Consider the following 19,442-nt stretch of genomic DNA (forward strand, 5'->3'; position numbering starts at 1 on the left):
TAGTAAGTATATTGGGACGGAGCAGAAACAGAGGTGAAAATTCGCATATTAGCTCATATAGCATATACCTGAAAGTTTTACTTTTCGCTCTAAAAAAAAAACGTATGAGCTTTGAATGGAATTCGGAAGGGGTTCAACTGAATTTCATTAGAAAGAGTCAATCCTACAACAATGAAAAGACAACTAAAAATTCCATGGATAAAAATTAACAACTTCGTTTTCTGATGATTTTCTACGCTGCCCTAAATATTATTGTGAGCTCAAGCGAATGGAACAACGAAGGTATTGTTTTTGTCGTACCGGAAAACATTGACCGTCGCTGACGTGGGTGCAGTTGAATGCTGTAACTGTGGTACGTTAGGGGCACCTGTTACGTTTTGCGGCACAATACGACACAGGAAAATCGAGTAGAAAGTACGTACCATAAACCATTTTGTTAAGCTTGTCATGTTTGATAGGTTTTCATAAACGCCTTGATGGTCATCAGTTGACCTTCAAAGTAGACTGCACTGTTATTGACGTAATGGCTAGTCATGCAAGCATGTAGATCTGTATTGAATACTCTTGTTTGACAAAAGCTATAGTTGCACTCTTGGAAATCTACTAGCACTTACGACAAAAGTTAAACTTAACTTTTGTCTACTATGTTGGCTACTGATCCACTGATCTATGCTAGCTTACCATTGCTATTGGCTAATTAAATCGTTAGTTGACATTTATTTATAAGTTCTTCAACTTAAGCTCATCATCAGTTAGGTAGTTCACTCGTCTGGCAGTACAGGTTTTCTCGGTTATATGCCACCGGGGGGCTGCACCGCGAGTCTATTTTTCAAGTTTCTATATACGATATATACAATATCATCGCAAATGTTATTGTGGCATATATACGTAGTACACGTCCGTTGGCGTTGTGACCACAGTGAAGGTACGGAAAGAATCAATGTTAATCAGTGAACGCCAATGTCAAGCCTGGAGCAAATAAACTTGCAATCGGTTTCCTTTTGCGGTACAGGGCACGTATTATTTTTTTTTCAATTGTTTAAGATTATTTAAGACGAAGACCGCTGCATGAATCCGGTTCAAACTCCATGTGGCAATGGCAAAGATATTGACCACAAAAGGGTTTCTATGGGCTCATGAGTAAATTCAGTTACCGCCAGCACTTACTATCCATTATCTATTAAATCAGCCTCTACCTCAGTGCAAATGATAACTCCAAACTGATGTATGATACGTACTGCATTGTAAATCGGGTGAAATAACACGGTTTTTCAAGTTTTTCCTCTAAATATAACAAAAATTAATCTCTTGTGTAGTTCCCTATTGCCCCGATGATTGCAATAGCGTGTTTGAGCAACGTCCATAGGGTTACCAAAAATGTAAACGCTGGACAGCCGTTTTACCCTGCTCCATGAAGTGAAGCGCTTCGAATTGCCCATAGAATTAAAAGTATAAGAGAATATAGATACGGTTTTATTCTGAAAGATAGAATCGTATCTATCTTTCTATCGTTACAGGCTAAATACGCGTTTCTATTTGTCAGCTCTTTTCAATATTCTGGAGTTCGAAGTCGAATGTTACCATTGAGACGTTTTGATAATGTCGTAAATTCTTTAATTAATGCCTGGCTGGCAACGCTATGTTAAAACACTGAGACAGTTAAATCAATCCTATTACTAAACCAATATCTCAGTATTAAATGTAAGTATTACTAAATAAAGTAAAAAAATATAAGTATCAAATCAATACTTCATAAGATTATTTTACGCCTTAAGAACCATAAACATTAGAGCTCTGGACGCAACCGTCGCCATATAATGGTCCATAAAATTTTCGGTGCGCTTACGTGCCAGAAGCGTTTCGTAGATCCAACGTTAGCTGACATAGCTCCGTTACGACACACGTTATGCCTTACAGGCACGTCTGTCGTTGTTTTTCATCATTTTAAATTATATAAATTCTCTCAATAGGCCATTAATAACTACGAATTGTGATTACGTCTCATCATCGAAGTGCTCAATGACACCTCCATCGTATAGCGGTTTGGCGTTAATAACTAGCTTGCAAAAACTGAAATTACACGCTTACGGTTATTGTGTAAACATCGACAAAGCGCATTAGAGCTAGTTCACACTTTTGGTGTTTAAATTTCTATTGTACGTCAAAGAGGAAACGTTAGTTTATATAGAAAAAAAAAAAAGAAGAAGAAAAAACTGTTCAGTAAAAACTGCAAATAAAAACATGTCGTGCTTTATACTTAAACGTGACGTCTTAGGTCTATACTGCACCTCTCCGATGTCACATTTATATTGACGGTATCTATTGTGCTGTCTGTGACGTTTGTGCTATCCCACGATCAAAGGGTGAGTAGTTTAAGTGAAATAATCAAATCAATTAGTTGTGAGACAGCTGTGTTAATTAAGTAAAACAACCAATAAGTGTGATTTCCGTTCCAACTATATACAAATTCACAAAACAGCCATATCTTCGAGGTACGTTAATGGTATGATTTTAGAAACGAACTGTCCGGTTAATAAAGCAAGAGGTGGTACTAAGGACCTTTCTACATTAAGCATTTTCAACGGGTCAAAGGGAAGTCACTGTATGATTCTCGGTACAGAATTAATGTCTGTTGCTCAAGTGCCCTATTCTGAATACCGTTCACGTCCTTAGAATATCGTTCCATTATGCTTTGTCCCCAACAGGCTCGACAGCTTCTGAATAAATCATACAAGAACAATAAAACCATCCAAATTATGTCGAATTCGAACGCAGAACAAAATCAACATGTCAATGAACCACCAACGGGTGCAGCGTCAGGTCCCAGCGGACCGCCACTTTCCAAAGAAGCTCTTTTAGACAATACATCGCCGCCTTATGTCGAGGCAGCAGCATGCCCCTCAAGACATTCACCAAAAACTGAGAATGCGACATCACTCCCACTAAAAGCCGTTGCTCCAGTAAAAGGTAGGTCTGCGACAAAGACTGCCGACCTGGCAAAAGGTATTCTTCCGTCGAAGAGCGACGATCAGCAAGAACGCAAGCTATCAATAAGTGGAGTTCACTCCACAAAAGACTGTCCTCTTCTGCAAACTTCACCTTCGGCAAAGGGTGCACCTCCGTTAGTTCTAGAAAAAAAAGGTCATAGCCCGCCAATCGCACATTTGGTAAATGGGTATAATCTAAGTACAGCTCTCACGAAAAAAACAATCCTCTCGCCCGCCGCATCTGTGAACGAAAACAGTTTGCCCCAAACCGCGCTACCGAGCAAAAGAACATGCATTTCAGCAGCTGTACCTTCGCCACTAACCCCAGCTCCCACGAGGGAAGCCTTTCCACCATACACCGGGTCTCTGGGTAACGAACTACCTTGTCTAGGAACTGTATCCCCAGCAAAAAAAATACCTTCCCCTAAAAGCGCAGATGCTACTGAAAAACCTATTACAAAGGGACTTTTTCCTTCAGGAACCGTATTTTCGGAAAATGAACCACCTACAGTAAAAAGCTTCCATATGACACACACAGCATCTGCGACAAAAGACGATTCTTCTAGCCACAAAGCAGCTGCCCTAAAAATCGCAATTACAACCCGTGGGTCACGGCTGGCAAAAGGGGCGATCTTCGGTACAACATCGGTGACAAAAAGCGATATTCCTCTAGAAGAAAGATCTGCATCAAGTGTTATTTCTACGGCGAGAAATGTAAGTTTAATAAACTCACCCATCATACCAGCAACGAAATGTACATTCCAATTGAAAACAACACATCCAGGGGAAGGTCCACTACCGGCAAGTGACATCTCTTTTGTAGGGAGCCGAGCTCTTGTCAAAGGAGTTCCCCTTACGCCTAAATCAGCAGTAAAATTAGAGTTGGTTGCACAAGACGCTAAAAGTACCGCATCACTGAAAAACAAACTGTACACTTATATGCCTGTTTTATCTCTGAGGCTTCCTCCAACTAGTATTCCTCCACTGTCGAAACCACCTCGATTGCCTCTTGTAGTTTCGGAAGCCAGCGCAGCCCCACAGATTGAAACCTGGACGCAAACTGTTGGATGTACACGAGGTGGAGCGTGTCTTGCGGAAGAGGCGTCTTCCCTGGAGAAGGTACTCCTATCTGACGGCGTTCGTCGTCTTAAAGATAAGATACCAGACGTCATTTGTGGATCTAATGTACCTCTGCCTAAAAGCCATACCTTACCATATGGTGTGCCTATATCGAAAGGAATGCTAATACCAACTGATGTACTCACAGCTTACAGCACTTCAAAAGAGCAAGGACTACCCATGCCAAATGGTAATGTATATACGCCTGACGCAACACTTCACTAGAAAACCTAGAGCACCTTCGCTAGAATGTGGACCAATAGTGCCAGATACTCTACCGTCTGACGAACTACCTCAATCTAAAGAAGACTTTCCGTCAAAAAGCACAGCTTCAGAAAAGGATCCAGGCTTAAAAAATGAAACGATGAAAAGTATGCTTGCGGATGTGTCTACGCCAAAAAGTTCAATTTTCTTCAGTAAAAGGGATATCTGTACCAAGATCCGTATAGACCCTTAAGTCTGCGCTTTTCTTTAAGGCTACCGTTACTGCGAAAACTGATCTTGCTCCAACCCCTACGTTTGCGCTGAAAGATTCCTCATGGATAAAATTTGCACCAGTACAAAAAGTCTAATTTTTGCCTACATCCTCGCGATACGTACTTTCGCCGACTCTCTATATCAGCAGAGGCGTCTTTGTCTAAATTTAAACGTACACCGACGATAAAGAATTCACCCCTACAAGGCTTAGAAGCACTAGTAGAAGCCGAAGCTCAGTCTGAAGCCGGACCTCTCGCTACACTCTCTCACATAGGCTGAGACTATAGCAGAAACAGAAATAATGTCAGCGGAGATCGAAGTTCAGTTGGAAATTACAGCCTCAATAGAAATCGACGCCCTTAGAAGAAAAGTTAGTACTTCGGCAATGGGTGAAACTTCTGCACAACTCGGGTCAGATTTTGATATGTCGCCCGAAACTGACATTGTGGCGAAGGCCTCGCCGGCAGAAGAGGGTGATCTGCTTTCGCCAGGTATTACACCAACCGTATTCGGATAGTACACTAAAAGCTCCAAAAACGAACGCACCTTTCAAACTAGGTGCCGAAACTTACGCAGACAATGCAACCTTGGGAGGCGTAACACAAGATGCTACCGGTGTAGATATCGAGTAGCTTCGCGTACAGAATACGCAAAGCCTAAAATGAAAAAGTCGTTTTTACTCTGGCTGAAGATCTTTGTTCCATCTGCTTTTGTCTAACTGGTGGGCCGCAGTGCTGCAAGCTGAGGTTCCCGGAACTATATTTCATAACAAATCGATTGGCAAGTCTTGCTGATTATCAGGTGTAGTTTTTAGAAAAAAAAAAACACCAATAAGCTATCGAGTTTGTTACTACTGTTGCACTTCTATCCTAAGATATCTTACTAATTTCTGAGAACTAGTGCGTCTTAGTTCCGCTGATGTGTTATCTAGCCAAATGACAGCGATAGGATGACACAGAGAATGGTTAGTCGCTGGATATCTGGATGTTAAACGTAACAGTTTTGTACGGTTTAGAGGATATTGTAGAAGTAAAAAAACATGTAATTTGCTTCTCTTGTAACGAGTCGTTCGATGGAAGTTTAATGGCGCTTAAATTTGAACAGGCGAGGGAGGAAGTGAGAGACTAAAGAAAGTTTGCAGTGTATAATTACGGCGCGATCGTGGCTTAAATGTAAAGGCTTTATTATGTATTGGGAGCTAAGCGAATAATGTTGTGCTAGGTCATTTTAATTCGACTGTTGAGAAGACTTCCAATGCTTTGACCCTGATCGCCTCATTCTTAAAGCCATACTAAGGGAAGAGGCAAATAGGAAGATTGTTTCACGTTGTGGGCAAACAGATTCCAAAAATGGCTTTTTTTTTTTGAGAAATGTGTGCATGTAACCTATTCACACCATCTACGCAATGTCATTGATAACTGAGTCAAGGATAAGTTCGATTTGTATGCGGATACCGTTGGTAGCGTGTCGCAAAATTGAGCCGGAATATGACTAGCGTTCAGTCGTATAGCTAGATCGAGAATCGATAGTACTAACTAGCATCATACCTCTCATTAATTAACACGAAATTTCTGGGGCTGGTAATAATCTTTCGTTCTCGTAAGGCATCTTAATCCCGATGTGCATCATAGATTAGTTGTAAATAGAGTTGTCAGTTGTAAATAGAAAAAGTACAGATGAAGTGGCCAAATTAAAGTTGTAAATCATGGATTTATATATTAAATAACATTACACACAATTCTCGGTACAAAGCATTTTGATGCCATTGCTCAAATCAATTTCGCCCCTCAGAATAGTATTGTTCCATTTTGCTTTGTCTTCAACAGACTCTACAACTTCCGACCAAATCATAAAGGAACAATAGAGCCTTCAAAATTATGTCTGACCTGAAACAGAAACCACAAGAAAAGGCACTGCCACAAGTCACCGCATCGCCTCAGAGTAGTGCACCACCATTAAATAATGACATCCTAAGAAAAGGGGCACCCTGGACGGAAAGCGCGGGTCCGGGAGTCAAGAGCCCACCTTCAAAAAAACTTGAACCTGCTATAAGGCACCTATCGCAGGATGCTGCTCCTACTGGAAGCACACCCTTACCCACGAATGTTCCTTTGCTAGCGAACGTCCCGCGATCAGGGTTTGCAGCTCCACAAAGCGCGTTCGGCCAAGTTGAGCTTCCACCAGCAGTGAAAGCACCGCCAGCAGCTAGTGTGCCCCAAGTACCTTTCCCACCACCTAGCCAAACCCTGCCACCCAGCCAGCCAGGACGCTATCCAGCTAGCCATTTTCTACCAGCAGGTCCTTCCCCAACGTCAGCAGCGCCTCCACCAGCATTTGCCACGCTAACACCCGGTGTACCTCCTCCAGGCGCTCCTTCTACATCAGCCGGTCCGTCTTCATTGCCATATACACGCCCAGTAGCCGGTTTCCGCTCACCAGAGGGGGTGGCCTCACCAGCCTTTCAGTTTCCTCAGTGCAGCATTTCTCTTTCAGCCGGTGCGCTTCCACCAGGTGGCTCGTTCCCCTCACCCTATGGTCCATTTCCTTCAACCTATATGTACCCACAGGTAGGACTGTATCCACCGATGTATCCTTTCCCACCAACATATGGATACCCGCCTCCTCCTCCTCTGCCACCAACATATGGGTACCCACTAACAGGTGTACCCGTAGCAGCCCCCCCTGTGGGAATGCCCGTTGGGGCACCCTCCCCAGCTGGTCCGTTAGCGTATGGAACGTATGGAACCTTACCTATGAGCCAAGCTCAACAGCTTTTAGCAGCTCCTTCCCTAGAAACGCCTTATCAAGGATATGAAACTTCACCCACATTTGCATCCGTAGCACCTAGCCGGCATCCAACACCTAGTACACTGCCACTAGCTGTTGCACCCCAACAAGATTATGCCCCTCCCCTTACTGGTCTGCTTCCACAACCTCTAGCAGCCCCAACAGCTAATAGGCGTCACTCTGAACGCCCCCTTCTAAATACACTACCACCAGCAACTGCGCCTGTTGCTTCATCTTCTCAGGCTTCGATTTCCCCACGAGGCGGAAGCTCTCCGCGGCCTGAAGTGGCTTTACTAGCGGGAGGTGGAGGATTATTAACAGTTGTACCCCCACCGGCACTACCGAGCTCGAAAGATGAATCTGCTTTAAAGGAGGCGAGTCAAATACAACGCGCACCTCCACCAAGCGGTCGTTCTTCGCCAAGAGGAGCCAGCTTGTCAAGTAGAGCGTTCTCACGAAAAGGAGAACGCGCGCAAACAGGTGCACCTACATCGAAAAGCGCTTCTCCACCTCTAGTTCCAAAACAAAAAAAAGGTCCACTCATGCAGACTGGCGCAGTTTCTTCAAGTAACGATCATCTGTTGCAACCCTCAACAAAGAGAGAACCGTTATCTGAATGCGCATCTTTGTATAAGGAGGCTCCTTCATTTAAAGATGCAACTCATTCCGAAGGCGAGGCTCTAGCTGAATGCAGAATTCCATCTAAAACAACGACCCTTGCTAAATTCGAAGCTCTATCCGAAGGCGCTACGACATCAAAAGGAACAGCAGCTGGCGCAGCTGTATTGAAGAGCGCAACTGTACCTGAGGAAGCAACTATTCCAAAGAACGAAATTTCATCAAAGAGCTCTTTACCTGGAGTTTCACTGTCACCAATAGACCTACCTTCACCCTCAACGAGGCGTTCATCTTCTTCGAGGATTTCCAAAATCGCGCTGTCAGTAATTGTTGGAGAAGCACCGCTAGAGATGGCAAGATTTCCAAAGACCGCCGCTCCACAGGACACCGAAACGGTCGAAGCGACAAGACAGTCTGATGACGCAGAAGCTTTTGCTGAAACACCACAAGATGGCGCAGCTCCCTCAGATGTAGAAACCACGGCACCTCAAGATAATAAAGCCGCTCCAGAAAGAGGAAGTGATGTTCCTTCTCCAGGTTTTATTCCTACACCAGATAGTGCTCCGTTCGAAAGCACACCAGTGGGCGTTCAAACCACAACATCATTGAAGCTAGGTTGCGAGTCTCATCCAGATAGTATGCTGCCAGATAGCGTCGTTCTGAGAAGTCTCGGCACAGGGACCGATAGTGTGCCTGAACTCGGAGGAACAACCCCAGCATGCACAACTTTAACATCGGAGAGGGCGGCACAACAAACGACAGCATCACCACAAGGCCAAACCCCACCGGATGCTGTCATTGATACTCCAGTTCAGAACTGAACGGCCGGTCCCCTCAGAAGCCCCTGTTTTTCTAGAAGGCCTAACTAGATCAGAGACAGCAGCTAAATTAGTGATCTCAATCAAAATCGACACAACATCCATTAAGTTTGAGGCTCCAGCTAAATCAGAGCATGAACCCAACTGAGATGCAGGAAATGATTAAAGCAGGAAGTAAACATTCCATAGACGATTTTCAACCTGATTAATTAGGAGGTTTTAAACAAACAGTAACATATCCCTTGCTGGGGGAGAAGCAACATGAGTATTGTAAAATTCTTTTTGTTATAAAATTGTTTGGCCAACCGTTACTGACCAACGTCTTGTGTGATTTTTTAGGAACAACTAACCTAACTATAGTTCGCGAATCATATTCACAGTTGTTTACTTCATGTCTAAATCTTTCAGATTTAGAATCGTTGTGAAAATGTGTATTTAAATTAGAATGATTTTTTGTATTGTTGAAGAAGGACGCAGTCCTTGTGCGTGCTTTAGCCAACAGCTAGCAATGTATGTATTTTGTAATTCTTTGTGCAGTACTTGATAGGGAATTTCTTATTAGTTGAAACTGCTTGGTGATATTCCAAAGAGAAAAGTATGCAACATGAGCGAGCTCTTTGCAAACTTGAGAAAGAGGTGTTAATAATAGATCCTCACTTGAGTACTCGTTATCGTGTTACTACTGAGTTACTAAGAGCTTCGATTGAATTGTTATGATCTGAACAAGTGCATCGACAACACGTGTTTGATTAAGTTACCCCTTAAGAAAAAAGTAGAGACCCGTACTCACGTATGTTACGGCATCGTTGGTGTTCCTCATATTTCAATAATCTGCGACATGTTTAAAAATATTTTTTTCGTTTTTTGAATCAACACCGCGTTTCGAAGCGTTCAATCTCCTTTTACCGTGTGAATATTATAAATATACGTATCATGGCATGCGCTTACCATGCAAAGCATGATAGGTTCCAGGTTAACCTCTTGCGTCTGCCATAAATTGCTCTCATGGAAAATTTTCTGCAAGTAGGTGTACTCAACTATTAATTAATACAATTAATAAACCATTGAGTAACAATGGTTAATATGATTGACATAATTGATCATAACTGCTACACGAATGCTCAAAAAAATACTGAGTTTTTCCTTCCTTCTTTGGTGATTCGACATTGTTTGTTCAAGCTAAAAAAGTTGTTCTACTCCATATAGTTTGTATCTTATGCCTCAGATTACTATTGAGGAGCGCTTCTAAAAAAAAATTTTGCTCCGCCAAAGAGCCTTAATTTCACAGGACACGCACCGGAACTAGAAAGTTTTAACTCGGACATAACTCGGAAAAAATAGAGTTCAATTAAAAGACGCGTGGCCACTAAAAATTACAGGTGAAATAACAGGCATGAAACGCGTTGCTTCAAACAATGATGAAAGATACTTTCCTACAAGAGGCGCAGTTTTGCCAAAAATCCAATTTTCAGTGAAAAGTGTGCCTGGCATAAAAAATGAGGCTTCGAAAAAATGGCGATTCTTACAAAAATCGTAAGAAACGAAATTCTCGTTGAATCTGTACCAACGGTAATAGCTTAACCCCAACAAAAAGCGAAACTTCAAAAAGGAGTGCGATTTTTGTTTTTACTGTTTTGAATCGTGAAGCATGGCGCAGACAAGAAGCGTCAGTCCAGTGATGGAAGCAGCTATGGCAAAAGACTCTAGTTAGATTGCTTTAATGAAGGGCGTTCCCTCGGCGAAGTACGTCACTCAGAAAAAAGGAGCAGCTTGCTCCGACGAAAAGTAGAGAAAAAAAAGTGTTCCAATAAACACTGGTCTGCCTCCCCTACATCTGCAACGCCTGGTGCACGGGCCAATAAAGTTTTCTGCACACCTTTATTACATTTTATCAGTGTGTATTGTCTCATAATTGAGTAGGTTCTGTCGGGTATAGAGCGTCGCTAGTACGTTGCAAACGCTGATAAAGACGTTTCCTTAACCGACTAGGTCCTTTTTGCATAGATAAGTTTGCATAACTGCAAACTTAAATTTACTCAAGCTACATACTTACCGCAGTTCCTTCCACTCATGTTTAACTCGTTGCTTTTTATCGCAGGTTTATCTAATAGCGTTTAACAGGCCTACATTTTCTTCGATGAAAATTAAGTACGTCATCGATTAGATACATTCCGGAATAGCGCATTTGGAGTTCGGTATTATTAGACTACATAAAAGCAGATGATTTTATGCGAGACACATCCATTCAGTGCCTGAATCAGAGGCAGCCTTAATGTATGCCGCATTCTTTAACCCTGGATTCCTGCAATAAGTAAGCAATAAGTTGTGGCCAGTTACCATGATCAACTAAAAGACCTTTTGAATTTCACAAGTTTTTTTTTGTTGTAAGGCGCATATTTATCTCAACCATGTTTTTTTAGTTTGTAATTCCGTGCGATAATTGCATTTAACTATTTATTACTTCCATGTTGCACTCAAGGTACTGTTTTTATCCTTAGAATATTACTGTTCTCTTTTGCTTTGCTCTTAGCAGGTCTATCAACTTTCGAGTATCTCCACAATTTTCTATCAGGCACAAATAAGCAAGCAATGCAAACACAACAAAAGTTAAAAGCATCCGAACGAGCCAACAACGGTATTTTTTGATGACAGTTTACCTGCAGCAGGCGGACAACCGAAGCGGCCTTTCTCGCAAAGGTGACTTTCCTTCAGAAGGTAAAAGAGAATTATGTCAGAAACCTAGCTCGGGCAAAAGATACACGCCCTCCCCAAAGTGAAGCAGTCTTTAAAGCTGTGTTCCTTACGAAATAGGTAACTTACGGAAATTTACTTTTCTCAGCCTATGGTCACGAAAGGAGCTGAAAACTTACCTCAGGAGTACTTGGACAGGAGGCCAAAGATTGCATCTGCTTTTCAAAAGCGACATCGCCTTCGGCACAGTACGTGGATGGGACAGATATATCAAAAACAATGTTTTCCCGCGGATTAACAATATGTAAATCTACAGTAAAACGTATAACTAAGGCAATGCTTTCGACGATGTTTGAAGTTCCCACAACTGACACGTCTCACTATGAACGCGGCATGGACGGCAGACGTAGTTCTAGGGTCAGCAGGCACCGCTTTTCCAATTATGCCCTGTCAAAAACAGCGCGATAAATAAGAATACTTCGATTGCAGTCAGACTGGCCAGGACAAAAAGGCCGCAAGAAAAAACAAGTTTGAGAGTCCACCTTGTGAATGCCATATCTGTGATACCGCAGATTTAATTAACAATTTGGTGGGTCACAGGGTGGTCTATCTAAATGGTTCGTACGCCTTTAAGCGTATTCGTGGTCAAGCAAAATACATTGCCATGCTTAGGATATCTTACTACAGTTGAATGGTATCGTTAAATTATATGATCGCACAACTGCACAATAATACGAGTATCTTAAGATGACGTAGTTACAAGTTCGATTCGAAAAATATGGCGCATTAAAGTTATGACATCTATCGCTGCAGTACTACGTGTTCTTATTTCTTCTGCTTCCGTATCCGTAGGTACACGGCCCCTGAAATCTAATGTCTACTTCAAAAGGGTGCGTGCTTAAGCAATTTGATCGTAAATTCATTTCGTGACTACTATATGTGTGCTATACATTTTATTTGTCGGTAGTTTGAAGCTAAAGCTGAACAGGGTCTTGTCATGCGGTGTCTAAATTTTACCAGATTATAAATTATAATTTAATAAAGTTGACGCGCGCCGCTATCTCTCTTAGATTGGGGATTCTAATAGTTTACAATGCCGACTGGCGCTGATGCACTATCAAAGCCAGATTCCTCATTAATAAAAAGTAACAGGGCAATTATACGTGCTTCTCATTTCACAAATGAGCTGTACGGTCGAAGCAATCTACTCGATCGATCTCAACCGTAGCCGAAGGTTGGCTCTGAAACCGTTTACGTGCGTTACATAGAGCATCAAGCTCCGGATCGTAAATAGCTAGTTGTCTATATCGAGTTAAAGAAGGTTTAAAGCACGAGAGTTGATCGCAGTAATCATGCCAAGGTGAAGACGTGACCTTAAACGATGTTGAGATAGATACACCTAAAACAAAGGGTTCTCTGTGTTTGAAACCTGCGCACTCAACAAAAGGGTTACCACACTTGAAGCTCATATTCACTGCAAAAAGAATTCCTTTACTATTTTTAAAATGGCCACCTGGACAAAATGTTCTTCAACAGCATACGCATTTTCACCAAGAGGGGTGTCAAAGGATATGATTTTTTCAAAAATTAAAGTTCTAGAAGGTAAATCAAAATAGCCAACTCTGCCGTCCAAAAATCCAGCCTCATTAAAATGTGTACTTCAACTAAAGCTTAAATTGTCGCCAGTAGTCATAGTTTTTCAAGATAAGCTACATTTCTAAAAAAAAAAAAGGACGCATTTTGGGTAACACGCGTCCTTCCAGGAACAATAGCAATTCTGTCAAATGCTTCGGTATCGAAAGAATTCTCCTTATTTTTTACGAACGCCAGTAGTCACTCGTAGGCCCAACGACACCTGAGGTCTCATCGCAGCTGCGAATAGCAGACAGTGGAAAAGCAGTTTTCGATATTGGATATTACGCCTAGTAGATAGGAGTCTGTGCTTCCGCGTGAAGTATAAATGTCACCCGAAAAACTTTTTTTGAACGTCTACCTTTGAAGCATTGAGTACATTTGAAGAACTCGTTCATCTCTTAATACTTTTCCGGTGGTTTCATCTCTGTCTGTGCGGCCACTACGAACGATTCTCAGGCGGAATTATAAAGTTTGTAGGACGTTTATTGTAGGACCTGATTAGTTGGCACAGCTGCAGTTGGTACGATGCCGCCTTGAATAAAGATATCTTTACCTTAATGCAGAAGCTGGTCGAAACGAATACGAGCCAAAACTTCGATAAACGCCAACTGACTGCATCGCTCCGACGTATAAATCCGTTGTTTTCAAAATGTAATATTCCGACAAAGTGATTTAACGATGTTCTAACATGTTTTATTACCATATTTAGGTAAAAGCGCTCTCACGAGTTGTGTATAAGGATTATTATACGGAAGTTCTAATTAAAATTACAACTCTGTGTAATTGATTAACGGGACTCATGTCGGATTCGTTCAGAGGTATTGATAACTAATGGAAATAACGATTTTTTCGATACATATGCGTATAACGCTGTATAGTATAGGAGAAATTGTCGGTATTCAATAGGGTTTAAAGTTCGTTGTATAGAGAAGAACACCTTTGCGGAGCTCTAGGCCGGCATTCATGCATTTTAGTTACGTATAATAAAGCACTGTGAGTAACGTTAGCTCAAATGGCGTTCAATAGTTCTACGATAATCTTAATACTAGTCAAATCTAAACAAGTATAGTAAAAGTATATATTCTCTATACTCGACCATCTCTGTAAATGTTCTGTAGCATCAACGTACTACAAAAAGCAAGAACGTTTAGAAGCGTTTTCGTGTACATCCCACATGACGGCGAAAAATTGAATGGAGCATAAAGCTAGAACGATGTTTCGATGAACTCCCTCATCGGTCACATCTTTGTAATGACCTTTAATGAATAGATAAACTTCCTTAGAATCATATTTAAGCGAGTGAAATGATAATGTGGAGTATAAGCTGCCCTACGCGCACTCTCGCAACTGACATCCCAAACAGCTGCAAGCCATACGTCGAATCCACCTTAATGCTTACTGTATGGTAACAAGTCGTACTGTATACTTGTTGTATATGGGTTAATGAATTTTATACTTGAAGTTAACTTCTCCTAAACGCTAAGTTCTCTATCAGGGTTTCTCTTACAGCCAAAAATTTCACAACAAAAAAAATATATATTCGGCACTAAAACGTATCGTTGACTGCACGAACGGTCAATCTGTCTGAAAATTACACATTTGTAATAAATCAAAAAATTCAGAAGATCAGTCGCTTCTATATATTGTGGTTCATTTAGTTTTCTCGATTTTTCGAAATATCAATATAAAGTGAAAACCTGTACCTGGTTATGAAAGTATTTTTAAGAGATCATATGAACCATAAAAACTATTTAACTATTCAAAGGTCCTAAATAAGAACGGTATTTAAGGACATCTATATAAAAGCTTGATTTAGGCACGGCTCACCCGAAGTCATCTTGAGTTTATCCATTACCCATCTGTAGAGACCTTGATCCTCCCCATGTTTGAGAAACTCTTGGTCTAAAAAATTCACCGTCAAATAGTATCGCTTCCACAGGAGACAAGTGCGGGGTCTGACCTGCAGTGTTTATTTACGAGACCACAGAAGCTAACAGATTCGCTGTACCGGTAGAAGTGAATACAAGAAGAAAGGTTTCGCTTATAAAGGCTGGGTGAGAGTCCGCTGCCAAGCGCGTTCAACATCATTAACGCACTTCATCCACGAAGTTCTGTTAAACGAAATTTTAAAGAAAATTCGCCCACTTGCATTTGTTCACTAGCTCTTTAGAAGGAAATTTATTAAGAACGTTGAGTTTTTTCGTCCAGTCGGTTTCTAGTTTACGTGAAATATAACGGAAGCATGAAGGTCGTGTCGCTAGGGTTAGCCAAGGCCAGTCCTTTTATTCAAAGCATTGCGACTCGGAGCTAGTACCCTGACTACTGAGAACAAATTAAGGTTTAGTAAAATGGGTAGTGATTCCATCGATGGCTTGCTAAAATACTCGTTTGGGGTACATAAAAGTCTAATATTCTGGGATATTTCAGAATGCCCTCTTCCTCAGATCTTACTTTTTCGCAGAGGTAGGTAATTCGGCTTACCCAAAAATGAGCTATTCATCAAACCGATAGCCCTTATGACTATACTCTGTAGGGGGTAGATTTTTTAGCATAACCCCAAAAGGATGGTTTTTCACTCTTCGATTGCAACCGATTACGAAGATCTTTAGGAAGTAGAAAACACCTTTAGGTGTTTAGATGCTTCTTGCTTAAGGAGAACATTACGCACAGTCTAGTCTCCCGATCCAATAGACTTCGCCGCGACAGATATGAAAAAGCTTGTGAATACCCTCGACTGTCCCTGAGTTTCTACTGCTAAAACAATCAACAACGAATTATGCGGGATAGAAAATCTAGTAGCTCCTTAGTCGCTCGACCGAACAGAGCGGCGCCGAAAGAGGTTAATCTGTTGAGGATAGCCAAGACAGCGGAAAATATATTCTACGCTAGCTTGGTAAAAGAGAACAATTAAAACCTATCGTAGATCTTAGCTTTACATATTATGTCGCATATAAATCGAAGGGACCATAAAAATTGGGGCGAAACTAAAAGGCTACATCTGTTGAGCGTAGTATATACGCGGTCCCGATGGTATCACCCCCGTCTAATCTGAGAGCAGCCCATTTAGCTGCGCACAATTACTGAGGATTGGCAGTGTAGTTGACGGGCGCCTGAAACGATGCGATAGACAAAACACGGGAGTCGGATCGCGGTTGGTCGCCGGCGCTACAGACGTATATTTGTGACTCCTCTTGGGAGTATTCGTGATCCTTACCTTTGAAAAAGACTTGATTTGCCTTGTGATATTACACAATCTTGTTTTTTTCCTTTAATAATTTTTACAATAGTATCAGTTGCTCTCAGCAACTTGACGCTGTATAGCTGCAATAGCTTTGAATCTGTACTTTATTAGCGGTCTTACAGTTCGACCCGAAACGTGTAACAGATAGGACATGTAACTTAGATGTAGTTTTTTCGGTTTCGCAGCGAACAACTCAATTGCGACTGTGAATTCATCCTTTACAATTTCTATGCATTTATAATCGTCGGCCCGTAGGAAGACGGCTATTCGAAATTTCCAGGTGCATATCCACTTTGGCTGTCGCACTAGTTATGCCCATTTTCGTGCTTGCACGTACCGCGACGAGGCCGCTAGAGGTTCAAGGCTTGGAATCACTGCCGTGTTGCTCACGGCAGCTATAGCGTAGTCGAATGTGGTCATTGCTTGACTTCGAAGACGTGCGTTTGCGTAGATACAAATTGGAGCCCGAAGCTGTTTCAAGACTACCCTTTGCCCCAACCGACGGAAGTAGAGGCCACGTAACCTTAATTCGCGGATGGAGAAACCCTGCGTGAACCCACTGCCGATTCTACTCGTACAACATGTACAGTTCAGGAGCTGGCAGCATCAAAGATCAAGTATTTTCGCTTGTTGATACACACAATTTCGATCACAGCAGAATACCCTCTATTCGACCTCGAAAACCCTAATAATGAGTACTTGCTTTGCATACGCCCGTTCGGTTGAAACAGTCGAACGTCATAATTTACCATCTTTAGAATAATGTTAGTTTCGGCTCTTTGGGCGTTGACTAACGTGAACATTCATGCGCGAAAAAAATGCTTTTATATTATCAGAGAGGCACTATGGTATGCGGAAGATGACTGGAAGTTTTCAAAAAAAGTTTCATCTTGTAAGTGAAATGAAGATGTGAACTTATATGGCCTTAATTGTTATATTAAAGCTTACGAACCTCGTGCAATAGATGCTTTCTCTTTTCTTGTAAGAGATCCTCTTTATCATACAACATCTTCAAGCTTCAAGAGTTTTCATTTAAGCCGCACGCCGCCGAGACGCAACCGCTTAGATTAGACCATGCTGCTCTACAGGGTAGCGGTTGATTTCAAATAGGGTATTTCAACACCATAATAGGATCGAGCGGAATGTCCTGAGATGAGGTTTGACAATATATATAAGGTTTACATATTATCTATAATATTTACATATTAACTAAAAGCTACTTGCGTACAATATAATATTACTCGTTTGAATAGTTCTCTGTACGTGGCAGGTTGATTACTTTGGGTTTTTTTGCAGAATCTAAAAGTCACGTAATTATTATAATATGAACTCTTAAAGTAATTGATGATGGTTGCACATTATTGACTTCTTGTTATTTAAATTGTGGTTAAAATCAGAAATATAAAATTACATATGAAAATATAAGCCTTTTAACTGAATTTCTCCAGCTCGTAATTCCGCCACCTATTAGCCCATGGCTACGTTGGGTGACAAAGAAAAGTACGTCGCCACCCCTCAGCATTGATTTAACGTTCTGCGCTGCACGTTCCGCTCCATCTGAGGAAGGCTCAACAGCTGTGAATTGCCATCTTGCGCCACTGCACCCCGTGCATTTTTTACTACTGATGTATTGCTACAAACAATATTCCACGGACCACCAATAAACAGACTTCGATTCTAATGAACTCCAATTAAATATACAAGGCCAAAGGCAGCAGCGGCTGAGGTCAACCGCGGAACTCTCATGTAATATATATATATATATATATATATATATATATATATATATATATACACAACAACAATATCAACACTAGTTTACACCAGTTGACGTCCTTTCAGCGCATGAATAGAAATGTGTGGTTTGGACTAGAAATGAGTAATGAGATTTGCGGCGTACGGGATAGTTACAATGTATCCTGCCGCCTGTTAGTTGATAAAGAGGCAGAAAGGCTACTTATGCGTAAAACGTTGGACATGCCAACTTAACGTTTAAAGGACATTAAACACCAGGCCAGGCCAGGCCAGGCCAGGTTTGTCTGAGACCGCCGACCTTCGCAAAAGCGGTCTCGTTTTGGCAAGCGCACACCAGCACAAAAATTACCACCAAGCAAAAACCACAGCTTTTAACCTTGACGAGCGACGCACGAGGTGAACCGAATGAAGTAGAAGGCCCACCGTAGGAGAACACGAGGCAGCTAACACATAAAAAGAGCTGACGCGTCGTACCGTAAGATTACAAAATTTACAAGCTAGAAAGAAAAAGGCGACGTTTCTACTGTAAGCCATAATCCTAGTCATTGCGCCACATCACTAACAGTGCCTCGAGGCGGAAATTGTGGGCAGAAGGACGCCATATTTAGTTAGCCTGTCGCCCCGCCCCGTTGTCGGATCACCATAGTTTGTCGGTGTTAAACTATTTTTTTCAGCAGACACGGTCGATACTAACAGACTTTAATATAGTTGTACTACTACAGAATTGTAATTGTCTGATTTTGGCCACATTTTGACCGCAGTTTTGAATCCCATCACCTTAAGAGTCACAGGGTGTGTTTTTATTTTCGAAGTGGCGCCAAGTCTCCGCTCAGATAACTAGATACATTTTCGTGAAGCCGCCTCTACTGCCTCACTCGGACAGGCCTTTTCTGAGACCTCATTGTTAATTATAACGCCGACGTTAGTACGTGTCCTCAATATCTGTTGATCCACCTTGCAACCAATGAACATCTAAATTAAAGAGGAACTCTACATGAGACTAAATTTTCCAGCCGATAAATATTTGCCAATAGAATCTTATATTCTTTAAATACGAGGGTAAACGCCAACGATCAGGACAGTTCATGACTAGCCTCAACATCGCGTTCGCCAAATGAAAAATTGTATATGTAGCCTTTATCGCGACGAAGTCATCAACGAGGAAAGGCAACCGTTTACAACAACCTGACACGAAATGTGAAAAGAAAGTACTTATGCGACGATATGACCTGTTAGACATATATACATGTACTGGAAATTTAGAAGCGTTTTTCCGTATCAGTAGGGGAATCAGTGAGAGAATAAAGTATACCC

The 19,442-nt window shown here is 41.6% G+C and overlaps 1 protein-coding gene across 2 annotated transcripts; it reads left to right on the top strand.

Annotated features, from left to right (window-relative positions):
* The first annotated feature begins 260 nt into the window (after positions 1-260).
* LOC111270339 (uncharacterized) lies at positions 261-9,125 on the top strand. 2 transcript variants are annotated; one of them, XM_086972457.1, is made up of 3 exons: positions 261-414; positions 2,706-3,701; positions 6,410-9,125. In XM_086972457.1, exon 3 carries the CDS (start codon positions 6,461-6,463, stop codon positions 8,807-8,809), a length of 2,349 nt encoding a protein of 782 aa, XP_086828583.1. In that variant the 5' UTR covers positions 261-414; positions 2,706-3,701; positions 6,410-6,460; the 3' UTR covers positions 8,810-9,125. The 2 variants fall into 2 exon arrangements, with proteins under 2 accessions (XP_086828583.1, XP_022706238.1); XM_022850503.2 differs by lacking the exon at positions 2,706-3,701.
* Positions 9,126-19,442: the final 10,317 nt, after the last annotated feature.

This window comes from Varroa jacobsoni, unplaced genomic scaffold (assembly GCF_002532875.2).
Source record: "Varroa jacobsoni isolate VJ856 unplaced genomic scaffold, vjacob_1.0 scaffold_1464, whole genome shotgun sequence".
Taxonomy (NCBI): Eukaryota; Metazoa; Arthropoda; class Arachnida; order Mesostigmata; family Varroidae; genus Varroa; species Varroa jacobsoni.